At 38.0% G+C, this 18,936-nt stretch overlaps 1 protein-coding gene across 1 annotated transcript in view; it reads left to right on the plus strand.

Moving 5' to 3' along the window:
• Positions 1 to 17,777, plus strand: part of LOC139712783 (uncharacterized) — a 31,383-nt gene extending 13,606 nt beyond the window's left edge. Inside the window, exons 12-21 of the mRNA XM_071624575.1 lie at positions 382 to 492; positions 2,052 to 2,180; positions 2,852 to 3,009; positions 8,405 to 8,525; positions 8,787 to 8,972; positions 10,226 to 10,468; positions 11,151 to 11,177; positions 12,019 to 12,129; positions 14,576 to 14,692; positions 15,391 to 17,777. Of these exons, the coding sequence (XP_071480676.1) occupies positions 382 to 492; positions 2,052 to 2,180; positions 2,852 to 3,009; positions 8,405 to 8,525; positions 8,787 to 8,972; positions 10,226 to 10,468; positions 11,151 to 11,177; positions 12,019 to 12,129; positions 14,576 to 14,692; positions 15,391 to 15,575 (1,388 nt within the window). The 3' untranslated portion in view covers positions 15,576 to 17,777. The remainder of the gene's footprint in view (positions 1 to 381; positions 493 to 2,051; positions 2,181 to 2,851; positions 3,010 to 8,404; positions 8,526 to 8,786; positions 8,973 to 10,225; positions 10,469 to 11,150; positions 11,178 to 12,018; positions 12,130 to 14,575; positions 14,693 to 15,390) is intronic.
• The last annotated feature ends 1,159 nt before the right edge of the window (positions 17,778 to 18,936 follow it).

Raw genomic sequence — 18,936 nt, forward strand, 5'->3', positions numbered from 1 at the left:
GTTGTTCCACTAACTTTTCCAACTGTCGACCAATTTTTGCCGCATGTCTCACCTCATACATCTCTAAAAACGTTTAGCGGCAGTTTGTAATGTATCCCACACGATGTATACCACAATTATTTTGGTACGATAGCATCATTACTGTGACACTTCACCAAATTATATTAATATGAATTGCTTCATATTGGTTGATCACAGAAGTACGAGAACATTGTAATTGAAAAACTGTTTTTCTTTTTAATATGCTATATTGTTTTCCTTTCATGAGATAATATTCCTTGACATCAATGGACAGTAAAGGATCGTGTAAACTCATGATGCCCGTTGAAAGCTCTTTATGACGTAGCATTGATTTTTATTGTCTAAATAATTATCTCTCAGCTGGAGGGACGGAGCACTGTGGGGTCTTGAGATGGAGTGAAGATGGATCTTGGAATGATGCAAGTTGCTCGTCTACCTACGGGTACATCTGCAAGTACCCGCTGAACATGGGTAGGAAATGCGCCACCTGTCTTTGGGACCTTGCGTTGACGGATTTTAAGGGTTTATCAGTAAATTGGCAGGTTTTTGTATTTTTCTGATTTCGTAGTTTTATAAATACACTGTAGTCACTGGTTCCACTTAGTCTTTCCGCGACACAAGACACACAATTGAATTCAGAGCTGCTGAATTGATATGGAAAAGATGTTACTTTCGGCAGCAAATCATCCACGGAGTTCAAGGGAAAAGATGTTACTTTCGGCAGCAAATCATCCACGGAGTTGAAGGGAAAAGATGTTACTTTCGGCAGCAAATCATCCACGGAGTTGAAGGGTAAAAGAACCTAAACTCTGATCTTTTCAAAATACTGTGCCGCCTGAGGGATAAGATGTGGATTTAACAATTTAGAGGCTTGGAATAATTGGTCAACCTTAATTTGTAGTGGTAAATCACTAGAATGAGGCTTATATGAAACATTATACATTTGTTTTGTAACTAATGAAATGCTAGCAATAAATATAATGATTTGATAGATTATGAATATGAATATCAAGATAAGTATATACAGCATCAAGCTAGAGAAATTTGAGTAGTTTCTGAGGTGCTGCCGTGGTTCAGTAGATGACCGTCACTACTCTAAATAATGTGAGACTCCGTGTTGAATGCAATGTCCCTTATGATGGATAAGGTACCTCATTGTCATTGCGTGTCGTCATCCAGACGGGACTAAAGTGGTTGGTTCCGTGGTAACTTGAGCATAAGCATGAAAATGGTTCCAAAATAAAGCCGAACACACAATTAGGGAATGATGAAAGTTTGCTACGTAGCCTTACTGAGTAGGAGTAAAGTTTTGTTTTTGTTTTTATTCTTGTTCCATATTCCACATTTCGTACAAGTTTTATATTCCATTTGATTTCAGAAGAAAAAAAATGCTAAACACAACAGTCTATTTGAAACAAAATTGCACAATAATGTGTAAAGGACAAGTGATGTGTAATTATAAGAAACCTATCAAAAGCAAAGCTTGAAGGATGTAGGTTCCATCTAAGCGTTTACTACAATATGTCAATGACAAAAAAAAAAACGAAACATGCAAGAATACAAGAATACAAGTTGTGATAACGATGTGTATTTATATATGTGTCATAACGTAGGGTCTTCTGGATAGTATAAATAGTGATTGATGCTGCTTTTAAAGTGTCATATATTAAAAGGCAATGGTAACATAACTCAGCTGGATGTTCACATGCTTTATGGTGCTGCCTTTCGATTACTTTGTTTCATGATTTTCATTTGTTTCATTTATAGCGAGACACAAAGAGTTTTTGTACAGATCATATCTCTTTACGCTGAAAGTAATAAAATTTCAAGACATCTGAGAAAGCATGAACATCGGCTATCCATGAAATACTAAGGGCTGTCCACAAGTATGCGTTTGAATGAATATGCCTTTGATGTGCGAGATACCACTTTCACTTGAGATTGAACAAGAAAAAATAAGGCGGCAAATTAAGTTCTGTGCAAGCCTTATGAATGACCGCAATCGTCTGTCATTCTTGTACGATCTTTAGTTTCATGCGCCGAATGGAAACGGAAGGGTTATACCTCCAGTGGATACTATACCATAGACCCTGACGGAAGGAACAACGGTGTGGACCCCTTCAGAGTCTACTGCGACATGTCATCCGACGGAAACACGGGTACGTTCTCAACAAAGACAAGAGTTACAGGGAAGAATGGAAGACCTGCAGGAATGTTGTACGAAATTAACATTATTGTATCTATTGCAACTGATAAAAAAATTGTCCTTCTGTAAGTAGGCATGGATTATTTAGTGTATCCTAATTATTACATACGCCCATGCTTTTATATTTATCGTGGCTGCTGGTATACCACCAAATGATCGAAGAAGGGTAATTTGTCAATCAGTTGCAATCAAAAACAACTCGACGCAAGAATTCAATGATAGAGTAACGTTATTATGACTTATGCCATTGGACCGTTGGACATAATACGTTGCAATGGGCAAACGAGCAGAATACCAGCGAGGTATTTTTATTTCTTCTCTCTCCTGGAAATATTGAATTAGAATAGTTTCATTGATTAAAACATGCGAGTTTATCGACAAAGCTGCCTCCAAACATTATCTTAAAAATAAATGACAAGCCAGCTTGACTTGAAATATGTATCAGTCGAAAGATTAAAGGAGTGTAGGTTTAGCTTCTCTTGCAGAATAAAAGCAACGACACAAAACGCCAATAAGATGTGTTTCAACTGAGAGATAATTTCGTACTTAATTATGCATTGACCGAGTTAGTCTCAGGACCAGAATGAATTGATTAATGAATGCTTTGTTGTCGTTTTCATCAAGGTATCACCACCTTCACCCACAATGAGGCGTATCGATCAAGAATCATTGGATACGAGAGTCCCTTGGGTTACTCTCGGTCGATTCGCTACGAAAAGCTCAGCACAGACCAAGTCACTACTGTCGCCGACATCAGCAATGAATGCTACCAGCACATTAAGGTATCACGTAGGGTTTCCACTGGTTTGTCTATCACGCCTGCACGCTTCGCACTATTAAAATCAGCCACACTTAATATTCTAGCAATGTGTACTTTTCATTTCAAATACACAATATTAAAGTTGACTTATTATGTTTAATTGATACACAATAAAATCAAAATAACAGAATACTAAAGGCAAACATCAGTATTATTATTTATATTCAGGTGTCATGTGAAGTGTTGTGTGTGGTTGTGTGGAAGGATGTCGTGTTAATTTGTCTTATTTTCTGACTTTTGGACTGTGCTGGAGGATTTCACATCTACAGAAAGGATTCTGCATGTTTGAATAAGCTGTAAGTTGAACACCTGGAGATCCAAAACTTTATATTCTTGAGTGATATCCGATAGTTTTGTATGGTGTTCTCAAACTGTTGCGGCAAAGTATATCGTATAGTACCACAGGATCTTTTTGGAGTGGGGTGGATTTATTCTTTCTTACCAGCTCCCAGACCTTTATACTACAGTGCACACGTACAGGTCGGTGACCAGCATCTATCCCTCACAGGACACCTGACTTATTTGATATTCCGCAATCCTGTGTTCTCACCTTTGGTCTGAACAATGACCCGTCAAACAGCAGCATTACTGAAGGAAATTCTTGAGGATAATACATTTCTAACAGCCATCAAAAATGCTGGTGCAGAGGCCATTGAAGTCAAAGTGAATGAACTCCTCCATCGCATGGAACAACAGGAGGGCAAAGTCTTTGACCTGCAGTGCAAACTTGACAAGTGTGAAAAAGACCTTGATCAACTGAAGAAGGAGAGAGAAGGTGCAATGAATGAGATCAGCAAGCTCAAAACAAAAATGAATGACCAGGAGCAATACTCCCGAAGGAACTGTTTTCGTTTCTTTGGAGTCCCAGAGGCAGACAAAGAGAACACCAACGAGACAATATGCCACATCGCCAAGCAGATGCTTGGTGTGGATCTCCCGTCCAGCGCCATTGATCGCAGTCATCGGGTGCGACGAAGGAATCCTCATCAGGAAGGAATGCGCGGCAAGCCACGACCCATCATCGTCAAGCTGACTTCGTACCAGCACCGCCAGACCCTGTTGATGAACAGAAAGGAACTGAAGGAGAAAAAAACTGGGATCTCGATCCATGAAGACTTGACAGATGCAAATAGAGCGTTGTTGTGGGATGCCTTCTCCAGGATAGGCAAGCCAAACAGCAAAATCGCCTATGCATAAGTGTGGATGGCAGAATCTGTGTGTCGATCAACACATCAAGTGGCGGTACTCTGACGAAGCTGGTACACTCTAGAAGAGACTTGGATAGTTTGTGAAATCTTGCCAAAATGTGAAACGACGAACATGAATCGACACACAGTGTATTTATAATGTATGACATAGAAAAAGGCGCTTTTGGCTCTTTGGCAATAGATCTCCAGGTGTAATGTAATTTAATTTGATTTACTTTGATAAGTACTTTTTTTTTCTAGGCAAGCTTTTGCATACTTCAATACCCTTTTTTTCTTCATAAGTCTACATCTAATTGCATTTTTTCAGTTGATATTTGATATGCATGTGTGCAGTTTTATTTAATGTATTTTTGTGAATGTAATTATAACCCTGTGTATGTGTATGTTTCCTTTGTCCAAATTGTGTGTTTTATAGGCAAACTGTATCAAATACCTCCAACTCAGATTGTGACGCGTGTATATTGAATGGTCATGAATACGAAAGCATTTCCAGTGAATATATGACTCTTGATGATGTGAATCATATTCTTCCAAATGATTTTAACGACTTGATGAATAACATTTGTTCAGAAAACAACAATGTTTTGTCAATGGTACATTTCAATTGTAGAAGTGTGAATAAAAACTTCGATAACCTTTGCAGCATTATTGCCAGTATTTCTTGCCAATTTTCATGTATAGCATTGTCAGAAACCTGGTTAACAGATGTCGACTCTATTTATATACCAAATTATAAGTTTTTGGGAAGTGGGAGAAATAATAAACGCGGGGGTGGGGTGTGTTGTTTGATAAGACAAGACTTACGGAGTAAACGGCGCAAAGATCTATAAGTTTTTGATTCATGCATAGAAACCATATTCATAGAAATATCTTTTAAAGCAGGTAATATTATTTTTGTTACTGTTTGTAGGCTACCTGGGCAAAGTATATATGACTTTTTATCTGCATTGGAAAAACCGCTAAGTGCAATAAGTTGTGAAAATAAAACAGTGTTTTATTGTACCGTAGGTGATTTTAACATAGATCTTTTGGCCACCACTCAGCATGTCCATAGTTTTATTGATCTTTTAACATCTTTTTCTTGTATACCACTGATTCTAAACCCGACAAGGATAACTCATGAGACGGCTACCCTCATTGACAATATATTCACTAACAAACAGTGGTATTCTTGTAAATGATGTTAGTGATCATCTAAGAGTATTTGCAATTGTTAATCATCAAAAAGATAAATGTTCCCAATTTAAATTATGTAAACGTTTTGTAGATGACAATAGTATCAATAGATTTAATAGTTTTTTACACTCTGTAGAATGGAACGATGTAAATGAAAGTAATGATGTTGACGGAAGATTTGATATTTTATGACTAAACTGTCTATTATTTATGATGAATGTTTCCCTCAGAAAGAAGAATTGTATTAAAAAAAACCAGATGTAAATCCATAGTTTATAAAAGAATTGAAAAGAATTTGTATAGAAAAAAACATATTTTGTATCGTAAATACATGAAGAACCCCACAGATTATAGGAAATCGGTTTATACCCAATACAGAAACATAGTTTCCCGTTGTATTCGTCAACAAAAGAAATATTATTGTAAAAGCCGTTTTGATAAAGTACGTAAGAATATGAAAGGGACATGGCGTATAATAAATGATATTTTGAATAAAACAAGGGACAAAGTGCAATATATACATCTTCAACACAATGATAAGGACATATCTGATCCTCAAGAAATTGATAATTTGTTTAATAATTACTTCAGGTTTATTGGGTCCGATATAGTAGATAAGATACCGAATACATCCAGAAAATTCAGTGATTACTTCTGTTTTAGAAAGTCTTCTGCTTATTTTTTCTTGAAACCTATAAAGCCAAAAGAATTATTTGATGTTGTTTTAACATTTCAAAACAACAAGACTCCAGGCTGTGACGAAATTGATTCTTATGTGTTAAAGCAATCTATTCAAAATTTTGCCAAACCACTGTGCAGTATCCTTAATTCATCTCTTGAACAAGGTGTATTTCCAACATCATTAAAAGTTGCCAAAGTTATACCAATTTATAAGAAAGGTGATACTTCTAGTTTATCAAATTACAGACCAATCTCTTTTATCTGTTTTTTCCAAAATTCGAAAAACTTGTACATAAACGTCTTCTCTCTTATTTGTGTCATGCTAGGATTTTATATCCCAAACAATTTGGATTTAGACCTGGGTACTCAACGTATATGGCTCTTCTTGACTTTTGTGATAGCCATAGCATTGCACAGGCGTTTGAGAAAAAGGAGTTTGTTATTGGTGTCTTTTTAGATCTTTCTAAAGCATTCGATTGCATAAGCCATGATATTCTTTTACACAAATTAAGTTTTTATGGTGTTAGAGGTATCGCTTTAGAATGGTTCATATAAGTTATCTACAAAATCGTATAAAGCAGTATCTATATGTAAATGGCTATTCTTCTCCAACTCAAAACATTAATGTTGGTGTGCCACAAAGCTCTGTTTTAGGTCCGTTACTTTTTGTATTGTACATAAATGATCTGCAGTATTCAAGTAATATTTTACACTCAATTTTATATGCAGATGATAGCAATCTATTTATCTCTGGCAATGATATCACCAGTACCTGTGCAATATTGAATAATGAATTAGCCAAAGTTCAAGATTGGTTTTTAGCAAACAAATTAAAGCTGAATATTGACAAGAAATCATGGATATTTAAAACAAGAAACAAAGTGATAAAAGTTAATGATATTAATATTTTTATTGCAGGTATCAGCCTTCCCATTATACATACAGTAAATTTTTTAGGAGTTACACTTGACGATCATCTGACATGGAAAAATCGTGTTGAGGATGTATGTTTTAAAGTATCTAGGGCAATTGGAGCAATGAATAGAATAAGTGCAATAGTTCCTCCTGCCATACTCTTAAGTTTATATCATTCCATGATCTTCCCTCATTTTATGTATTGCAATATCATCTGGGGGAACTGTGCTAAATCTCTTTCAAACCGTATTTATATTTTACAAAAACGTGCAATAAGTATTATTACCCATTCACAGCCCCAAACTCACACAGGTCCCTTGTTTAAAAAGCTAGAATTGCTTTCTGTGTATGAAATTAATAAATTTGTTACCTGCACATTTGTATATTCCTATATCAACAATATCTTGCCACATTTCTTAGACAACTGCTTCATTGAAAACAATACTCGTGTTGTATACAGTACTCGTCAAAGTAATAAATTATACCTTCCATTTTATAAATACAATGCTTCTAGACGTACTATAAGGTATGCTGGCCCACTTTTGTGGAATAACTTACCAGACAACATTAAAAGTACCATTAGTCTTTCGTCATTTAAAAGAAAGTATAAACAATTTCTTTTGATTTAGTAATCTCGTTTGACACACGCATGAATGACTTAGATAATATATTGCTTGCCTAATCACTTGTTTATTGTAATGTTTTGTCATCTGTATAGTCCAATGTATTCTGTAATGTTTTGTTCTGTGATAGTAATTAATAATTGTACCATTTTTAATTGTCAGGGATCAGCCTTTGAAAGGCCTTTATGGCCTATTGTTGATTCCCCCACGTGTGTATATCTATTGCATTGCATCTTGCATGATGTAAGTTGCGCTCATGTAATGTTTGTATGTCTTTTTATCTACCCTGTGGAAATAAATGAAATGAAATGAAAATGAAATTATAACAGTATATAACATGATGTGGAAAAAAACAAACCTGCGGATATTTTAAGTTTCTAAGTTTATAACAAACATCTTATATTATTATTGCCAAATACTGGGCTTTTATAAACACTTTGTTGCTGTCTGGTGGATGTGCCTTTAAGTAATAGCTATAAGAATTTCATGAATATTCATTACATCACAGATGCTTATCTCAGTGAAAAAAAAGTTTCTTATGGCAAAATGATCCTTTTCTGCTCATGTGCAAAGTGAAACTAAGAAATTGCTTTATGGACTGTTTGTACGCGAGTTACCACGACTTTTCGCTAGTTTAACCCGCTTTCTGTGAGATTTGATAAATTTCATTAAAGTTTATGCATGGTAAACCAAGTTCCCGCGAGCAATGGGGTAATCTCCTTCTTCTCTGTTACGTCACAACGACTTCCTGCAGTGGGAGTGCCACGGCTCCTATGTTTCGGGATACACTGCGTGGTACGACCGAGACGGAAATCGCAAGAACTACTGGGGTGGCGCCGGCGTGGATAGTGGCCAGTGTGCCTGCGGAACCGCAGGTAAATATTTGCAAATAAGACTGCGTCACTTTAAGACTGTTTCTTTCTACGCACTATCTTTACCCCCTCTGTCAATAGCTGTCTGCATAATTCTGTAGATTCTATGTTATCATTAGTGTCAAAATTGTCATGTTCTGTGTACGTGTGATGAGAGTCGTCAGTATGCCGGCCAACACGATATCATTTATACCATACATCCAATTATCCGATATGTTTCCGGTGAAAACTTTCTGCTGTTTTCTTGCTAACATAATTTGGCAGGAACGTGCACAAACTCACAGGCTTGCAACTGCAACAACAACGATGCAACTTGGCGAACGGATGAGGGATATCTAACGGACAAGACAACCTTACCGGTGACCGAGATACGATTTGGTGATACCGGGGATGGTAGCGAAGAGGGTTACATAACCCTTGAACCCCTCTACTGCAAGGGCGACGAATCATGTAAGTCTGTGAAATTCATTCTCGGCCAAAATAATTTCAAAGATATTCTCGATTGCTTGTTGTGTTCCCCCTGACTCCTTGTATTAAATATGCATTCTATATGCGTCAAATTTTAAGAGTATTGACTTTTTAAAGCACCTATCACCGAGACAAGAAGAAGAAAAGCAGTTTCTTTTTAACGATTGGTTGAATAAAATTTTTGTATCGACTGCACTGAACTTATCAATTTTACTAATACCGCTATTATACTGCTACAATTTCATTTGGCTGGCTTACATCATTTTGCAGCTGTAGTATTTGTCGTTGGGAAGAACTCTACAGGGTTGCAATGATATCATATATTGTTGCCCATTTCCATTTATTTTTGGAAACTTTCTTCAAAATTTGAGCTCTTGAACTTTCTAACACACGACGTTGTTTCATAATAGTATACTAATGATGCACAGGATAGAGTGTGTTAGTGAAGGTGCGGCGCGCTCGAGAGTATTGACAATGGTGCGACATGCACGAGGCGCAGCCGAGTGCATGTTTGCAACCGTTGTCAATACTCGAGAGTGAGCCGCACCTTCACTAACGCCACGAAATAATCCTGTGCATCATCTGTTTTATAAAATGGGTCGAAAACTAACAGCATTATTCACGTACCTTTGTGGGTCAATACCAGTCAGCTACATGTAGCACTCGCTCAAAAGTCAAGATGTCCGAAGATGTTCGTCCCAAACATTTACGCACGTCGCACTCGGAAATCCCGCACATAAGTACTGTACGTACGTATAAGAGTATAAGTACGCCACGTACTGTTATGCACAAGAAAGGCCGCCGGCTGTTGTGGCAGCCCGCGGCCCGAACTAGAAGTTGTTTACAGGATTGACAGCGCGTATAGTAGCGCGTGACGCACTTGTCACAACTGATTGAGTGCGCACTGCTAGTGTAAAACATTGTGACGTACGTCAGGCCAGGGAGGTGGAAGAGAGACTCTTCTTAGTGCATACCCGAAGAAAATAATGCACGCACACGTGACTCATTTCAGCGCTTCCAATTGGCTACATTCTTGAACCCATTTTATAAAAAAAGAATATTTACGTGAAGACGTGTTTGAATGAAATTCTTTGATAGAATGCTCGCGTTAGAAATTTAACGTCAGTTGATGTCTCAGTTATTCCAACGAGAGACCGTGCAGTGTATCTGAATATGTTGTATCATCCATTTGGACAGTCTAACCATCACTTCTTTGATGAAATGCTCCTTCACAGTTCTGGTGACATCTCGAACGGACTTTATGCTGATAAAGAAAATGGCGATTTCAGGCTACAACAACGAAGTCGTGTCGGGCGTCACGCCAAACGACTGCGCAGCGGCGTGCGCATCTCGAACCACCTTTACCTGCCGATCGTTTGACTTCCAGCCATCCTCAAACACCTGTTGGTTGAGCGAAGAGAATGACCAGACTGTCAGCGCATCCACCCACTCCACCTACCACTTGTACATTCGCATTTGTAAGTATAATTGTTGCAGATGAAATCAGAGAGCGACGATTCTCTACCTATACGTGTGAATTAGGCAAAATTGAATATGCATCGTGTTTTATATACAGTCGAAGTAGGGATTATGACTGGACATTTACTTGATCATTTATTCGAAACTGTGGCAGTGTAGTCTACAGATTTATGGTCAATTGTATGCAGCTCTGTAAGAATAATTTTGCACTGTGCACAAGTTTTCAAAACGTACATCAGTTTATCATACATTTGTGTTTGCAACAGGTGAATTTAGCACCACCATACACACGAAATCCTATGAAACGGCATTTAATGTTGTCAATCTATTGTTATGTTTCCACGATATTCCAATGCAGTTAATACCCCTCTTTATTCTTAAAAGATATTTGACTTTAGACCTGGGTCCCGTTTCATACATCTTGTTATCAGTAACAACTGCCATATTTCTATGACAAATTTGCTCTCAGCCAATCAGATGCAAGGATTTCGGTAGCTTATCATGCTTATATAAGCAACTATCGTAACTTGCTATTGATAACAAGTTTTATGAAACGGGGCCGAGTTTACCATACCGTTAATTCTAATATTGTTGCTCATTCTGATTACAAAAGTGTTGAGATTACGCTCATTCATTTTCTCTTTCAGTATTTCCTTTTTATTTCTTTTCCCTTTGTGACAGTTGATCGAAAAGAAGACCCAGTAGCAGGTAACGCAAAATGTAATCCGACATGTATGGAATATACCGACGCCATGATTCATATTCTGAATAATCCATGTATTGTTTATGGGCATTGAAACCACTAACCGAGTTCAACTGAACATGACATCTTCTCATTTTCCAGAACGGAGAATTAAGAAGTGTTAATAACCGATTATAATAAGAACGACTCACACATTTTGTCATGATTGGATTCTGCTCAAAGGGAAGAAAGATTTGAGGAGATTGTGAAGTCATGTTGATATTGTGCTTCAAGCATAGAGCACTAGTATCTCGCTGTGGCTGAACAACTGATCAAACGTGTACCTCAGCTACACCTTTGAGCGATCAAATTGTGACTACATTTTCGTATCAGGCCAATAAAGGAACGCTCATCAAAATAACTGAATGTGATTATTTTGTCCAGAAAAGTTATGCTATAAATTGGTGTATCATCGGACTTTGATGAAACGAAATCATAGTGAACATATACAAATCTATCATTTTTTTTCGATAAAATTCTTCAAGAAGACTTCTCTTTTCAATGCCAATCTGTGACTGAATTTTTGTTGTAAAGTGCGGTGAAATCAGTCATTGACTGTGTAAGAGCGCTATATAAATGATCTGATCGTATTGTATTGTATAATCTTATAGCGAATATAATATATTTTATTGAGGCAGAAACACAATCAAGAAAACTGGGAGAAGGAGGAGGACGTGACAGGCGCACGGAGCTACAGATGGAAATGGAAAGAGTTAATGTTTTTGTTTCCGCACTTTGCGACACAATAATGTTTGTCATGCAGTGTTCCATCATAAGTGACAAGGCTTCCATTGCTCCTCCACACAGAGACAAACAACTGTAACAGTGGCTGGGCAGAATATAACTCAGCCTGCTACCTCCCCGTGAAGTCCTCCCTTAGCTGGTACGACGCCGAAGTGTATTGCCAGGAGCAGGGAGGTAAGAATTTCTATTTCCAGGAACTCAGAAATAATTATTGATTTGCTCTTCAAATTATGGATGCACGTCACGAGACCGATACCCACCATGCTCACGAGTCATACAGCCCACGACAGCCCACGAGTTCGACATCAAGTATGATAGGCCCACAAGCTATACAGTCCATGAGTTCGACACTGGGCAAAAAGGGCTCACTAGTATCGAACTCATGAGCTTTATTTGCCCAGTGTCGAACTCATGGGCCGTATGACTCGTGGGTTCGGGTCTCGTGGGATGTACCCAAATTATGACCTACAAGAGGATTTCAAATAACAGGCCCGTAATTAGGAGGGGTTCAGGGGGTTCGAACGAACCCCCCCCCCCCCCCCCCCCCCGCTAGCGAGCAGGGTCCGCTTGAACAAAAAAAAAAGTGAAAACGTCTTTCCAAAGCTCCAAATACGACAGAAGAATGATTCTTAAAGATAAAACAACAACAAAAATAACCAAAATAAAACAAAAGCAAAAACAAATAGCCAGCATGACCCAAACTCAACTAACGTCTCTTGCGCTTCTCCATATTCACTACCACACAGTGATCAAACTGGAAGAGGTGCTTGATATCTTCAGCAACACAAATCCAAGAAGGATGATGCTGAACTTGGTATAGGTAATAGGTATAAGAACAAGGGCGCCGGAAGCGGGGGGGGGGGGGGGGGGGGGGGCATGGGTGGCACTTGCCCCCCCCCCCCATAAAATTTTTTGGGGGCAAAACGAGTTTTTGCCCCCCCCCCTGCCCCCTGTAACAAATAATTAATCAATTATTTAAAGACCAATATGAACAATAAAGGCACTTTTCTTGTCTAAAAGGTGTCAATTTCATACCCGAAAATGCAAAATTTTCACCCCTAACGGGGCGAAAATCATAATTCATTACTAATATACACTATGATATCTATACACTGATATTTATTTATGAGTAGATTTAGTGTATGATAGATGCTAGCCTCGCGTCCTCGAGTGTGCCTCCTGAAACATACCTTTTGTGAACCTTACATTTTCCCTTTCTTCTATGCTTTTTAGCAATATAAGAATATTTTTTATTGCTTGAACAATAGGATCACGTTTAAGCTTTTAATGAATACATTTCAGACGAATGGCAAAGTGAAAGTGGCTCGCTCGCTCTGCCCGTACATTAATAGTAAAATGAAGTTTTCATAAGTTATGATGATAGTCCTTCGCAGAGATGTTTGTTTTACCCCCCTCCAACACCCTCGCCAAGGATCTCACACCGTCACATAATGTACCCCCGTATGTTATAATCGTAGTCCTTCACACTATTTTTTTTCCGCCATGTTTAATTCCCTTGAAATTTGCTTTTATGCTCTATAAACGCGACTTTTGTACTCTGTTTTTACAAAAGGTCCCTACCGTGGGAGGGGGATATCCCCCTCCCACACCCTCGCCGAGGATCTCACACGTTCACATAAATGTACCCCGTATGTTATAATCATAGCCCTTCGCACAAATTTTTCACTATGTTTAATTTCCTAGAAATTTGCTTTTAAATGCTCTATAAGCGCGACCTTTGTACTTTGTTTTTACAAAAAGTCCCTACCGTAGGAGGGGGGTATTCGCCCTCTCACATCCTCCCTCACCGAGGATCTCAAACCGTCACATCAAAATGTACACCCCCCCCCCCGTATGTTATAGTCATAGTCCTTTGCACTAATTTTTTTTTTACCTAAGTTTAATTTCCTAGAAATTTATTTTTAAATGCTCTATAAACGCGACTTTTGTAGTCTGTTTTTACAAAAAGTTCCTACCGTGGGATCCCCCCTCCCACACCCTCCCCCCCCCCCCCGCTCGGTCGCTTCGCTCCCTCGCCGAGGATCTTACACCGTCACATAAATGTACCCCCCGTATGTTATAAGCATAGTCCTTCGCACTAAATTTTTCCATTATGTGTAATTTCCTAGAAATTTGCTTTTAAATGCTCGTCGATCGAGATTTTGCCCCCCCCCCAAAAAAAAAAAGGGTTCCGCCGCGCTTGTATAAGAACAATTCAGTATAGGCACGAAGATGATCAGAGACTTTTTTTTATGGCTGACACATGTGTCAAACCGAACTATTAAAGGTGAAGAATTTATTGTTTTTACGTTTGAAAATATACCTCTCCCAGAGTGAGACCCTATCCCGCTTGGTTGCTTAACTCCCTCAGAAAGGTCCACTGTTTCCAATTTTGACCCCCCCCCCCTGAAAACCCTAGTTTACGGGCCTGAATAAAGTGCCACTTTTGAAGAGCTAAGTTTGCCTAAAAAGAAATTTATCTCAAACACATGCCAACCTAGTTGTGTGTGTTTTTAAAAAAGTCTCATATTGAACGAAAAAGTTATGAGTTGTAAAAGTTTCTCTTGATTTCATTAGAAACGATGACTTTGCTTTTTCTTTCTTGTTCTTGCTCCCCCAGGCCATCTTGTTACTCCTGCTGATGATGATGAATATGACTTTGCCAAGATAGTCATTCGCTGGTCTCTACCCACCGAAGACGTCTTCTGGATTGGCCTCAATGACATTGAGGAAGAAGGTTGGCAACAACAACAACAACAACAACAACAATAATAATGATGACGATAATGATAATGATAATAATAATAATAATAATAATAATAATAATAATAATAACAATAACAATTATAATATAACAACAACAACAGCGGCAGCAGCAGCAAAGTTAAAAGAACGAAAAGAAACGCGCTGGGTGGGGGAGTATGGGGGTATAAACCTCGACCAGACAAAGTGTTTTCACAATTTTGCACATGTATGTTTGTTGTGTTACCTTTGTAAAATGCCATGAAATTGCGTTTTACGAATAACAGTGCTATGAAAGGTTGTGCCCTGTCTCTATCGACTTTTTCTTGCAACAACCAAGATATAGTTCTTACCTAATTGTAAAGATATATTATATCAACTCTTATGTTCTAAATTCTAATTGTTAATGTCACTGAATCCATTTGCAAAGATTTGGAGCCACTCCGAGTGAGAAAATAATCAAGAATTTATTCGTTGGAAATGTCCTTATTTCCTGATTGAACCCATAAGTTGATTTTACTGATATTAACAACCAAGGTACGACTTGCTCGCATAATATCCTAACATGTGTGTGTAGTTCAACTGAACCCAAAGCATGGTTGCTTAGAAGGATGTCTTGAAGGATGCTTTGAATATGTATTGTATTGTGACATCATAATGTGACCGATTCCTCCCCGTCCCTCTCTAACTCAGGCACGTGGAAGGACCCCGAGGGTAATGACGTGACCTACCTGCGATGGCATAGCGGGGAACCAAACGGAGACGACTCGGAGAACGGCGTCGTCATGTATATCCATGCGGATAATGAATACATTGATACCAGCGTGGAAAATACGTACCCCGCTGTTTGTAAGGCAGCGGAACAGAGGAACATTTGAACATCTGTCAATTTGATATACTGGGTACAGATTTTTCAGAATTTATAGTGATTGGAATGAGGAATAAGATTACTTTTTTTTATTCAATTTATAACAAATCACGATAAATAAGGATAATAGCACCTTCACATATTATTGCATGAATAGGTACTCGATGAAGCAGAACAAAAGAAGAAAGCATTAATGAATTCTACACAGGTGAACTTGTCAAGCAAGTGGTATTGTAATGTAATTAAATTGCTACATTACTTGATTACGTGAGCCTCCTATGTCATCATCCTTGCTCAGTGTAGCATGTCGATCTTTGGTTTGTATTGCTTCATCTGCTCAAGGACCACAATGAATTCCACAAACCTATACATGGCACTATCGATTTACGTACTACATGATGTGAAATTCTATAGATCATAATAGGCCTGCAGACGATGGCCAAAAAGTGGCTTAAAAAAGGCTCAACTGGCAGCTATCGTATAACAAGCAAATTTTAACTTTTTAAAAAAGTATACGTCCTCACAATATCCCATATGAAATTTACTTAGAAAATCTAATCGGGAAAATGCTCAAATGACGTCATCAAAATGGCGTCTTAAGGACTGCAATTTTGCTAGAGTAATTGTCGCTTCCCGTTATCCAAGTTTAAAGATTTAAATGTATGAACTTATATTTTGTAGGTCAATGAACACGATGGATGCCTTTTCGAATTGATCATACAGAAATAATTTACATAAAATGCAAATTAGTGGTAAATGTAAGAGTACATTCATAACAACAGTACTCACGTTGGCATAATGCACATTTTGCAGATGGGGACGCGGGGTTGAGGGGGTAACTTTGGGCGCCTCCCAAGGGGTCGCTTTAAATGTACACCCCATTTTACTATATAAGTATTGTAAAGCAATGCCTCCTGTATTGATTACATTGCATTTCTTGGAAACAAACGTGCCCTTGCAATAAAGGCACGACAGCATGTACGTTTGGAACATATATATTCGCGTTATATGATAATATATGTTTTCTATATTGCCAAGAGGACAAAGGGCATTTGGGGGCACACGGCACAGGATTGCCCTTCAATAAGCACCCTCTTTATTATGTAGATCTTGTAAGGTAAATCTTCTTCTATCATTTCCAGACTTTTCATTGATGTAAGAGTGTATTTGCTGCATTGCCGGACCTACTTTTAAAACCATTCACGCTAGAACAACTGTATTTGCGTTGAATATCCGTATTTTGTAATAAAGGCCGTGAGCGTAGGTGTAAATTTAGACACCTCCCCAAAGATTACCTTTGAATGTTCACCTTTTTGACAATGTAGTTATTGTAGAGCAATGCTTCCTCTAGTAATTGGTTACATTTTTCGATACAAAAGTGCCTTTGCTATAAGGCACGGTGGAATTTCGAAAACATGTACGTTTGGAACATATATTCGCGTTATATATTATATGTTTTCTATATTGCCGTGAGGGTGGAGTATTTTTGGCACATCCCACAGGGTTACCGTTTAATGCGCACCCTCTTCACTGTATAGATCTTGTAAAGTTAAGTCTCTTCTATCATTTCCATTACTTGTCATCGATGAAAATTGTATTTACTGTATTGCCGGGACTACTTTTACAACCATTCACGCTAGAACAACGGTATTTTCGTTGCTTAATATCTGTGTTTTGTAACTAGAGGGCGTGAGCTTAGGTGTGAATTTGGACACTTCCCAAGGAATCAATGTTGAATGTTCACTCTCTGACAATATAGTTATTGTAGAGCAATGTCTCCTCTATTAATAAGTTGTATTTTTTTGAAACAAAAGTGCCTTTGCTATACGGCACGATGGCACTTTGAAGACATATACGTTTGGAACATACTATTCGCATTATATGATTTTATATGTTTTATAATAATTATATTGCCGTGAGGGTGGAATATTTTTTGACACATCCCACAGGGTTGCCATTTAATGTGCACCCTCTTCACTGCATAGATCTTGTAAAGTTAAACCTCTTCTATCATTTCCGTGACTTTTCATTGTTAAAAAGTGTATTTGCTATATTGCCGGAACTACTTTTAAAACCATCCACGCTAGAACAACGGTGTTTGCGTTGCTAATATCTGTATATTGTCTTAAGGGGGCTTGAGCGTAGGTGTACATTTGGAAAATTCCCATGGGGTTGTCTTTTAATGTTCACTCTCTTGACGATGTGGATATTGTAGAGCAATGTCTCCTCTATCAACTACAATGTATTTTTAAAAGTGCCCTCGATGTACGTTACGATCGAAGTTCCAAAACATGTACGTTTGGAACATTAGGGATTCGCGTTAATGATATTCAATGTTTTCTATATTGCCATCAGGGTGGTGTACTTTGGGGCACATCCACAGGATTGGCATTTAATGTGCATCCTCCCACTAAAAAACATTTCGAAGCAATGCTTCTCCTATCATTTCCACGACATTCATTGATATAAAAGTGTGTAGCTGTATTGCTGGAACTACTTCTAAAACCATGCACGAAAGAACGTCGGTATTTGCGTTCAGAGTATCCGTGTGTTGTAATTACGGGGCTTGAGCGGCGGTGTAATTTTGGACACTTTCCAAGGGATTGCTTTTGAATGTTCACCCTTTTGACAATATAGTTAATGTAAAGCATTTTTTCTTTGTATAATTATATTGTATTTCTTACAAACAAATGGGCAATTGCTGTACAATCGTAACGACAATGTGAAGGCATGGAAAATTGAAACATATTTGTGCTATATGCCAGTGCATGTTTCCTATATTGCCCTGGGGGTTGGATGATTTTGAACACATCCCACTCGGTTGCCTTTGAATGTACACCCCTTTGACTATATGATGATTGTAAAGCAGTGTCTCTACCATTTAAAATCATGAAAAGTAAAGTGTCTTTATTTACCACTCGGCAAAACGACTTTACATGCATGTACAAGTGAGTTTGCTTGGCTTGACAAAATAGATATTGTAAAGCAACGTCTCCTATCACCTTAATTGCATTTTACGGAAATAAAAGCGTATGTGCTACTCAGGCGGAAGAGGCATGTAACCATGGAACATTTTACGCGGTTGTATACCATGGTATACTGCATGTTTTTCATTGCCTTTAGGATGCATGGGGTTACTTTGAGCACCTCCCACAAGGTGGTCTCTGCAAGTGAACCCTTTGGACTGCATAGATATTGTAGATCAATGTTATTTTATATCTACCCGGGAAATTTTTATAGAAAAAAAAGTGTCTTAATATGGCAGGAATCCAATTCAATACAATTCAATTTTTATTTCATTTTTCGACAAGAACAGACAGACATCACTTTCTTTGTAACAGAAAATGAGGTGCGTAAAACTATGTCGAATG

Source organism: Diadema antillarum, unplaced genomic scaffold (assembly GCF_040938485.1).
Source record: "Diadema antillarum isolate AM-2024a unplaced genomic scaffold, OU_Dant_1.0 seq00001855_RagTag, whole genome shotgun sequence".
Lineage (NCBI taxonomy): Eukaryota > Metazoa > Echinodermata > Echinoidea > Diadematoida > Diadematidae > Diadema > Diadema antillarum.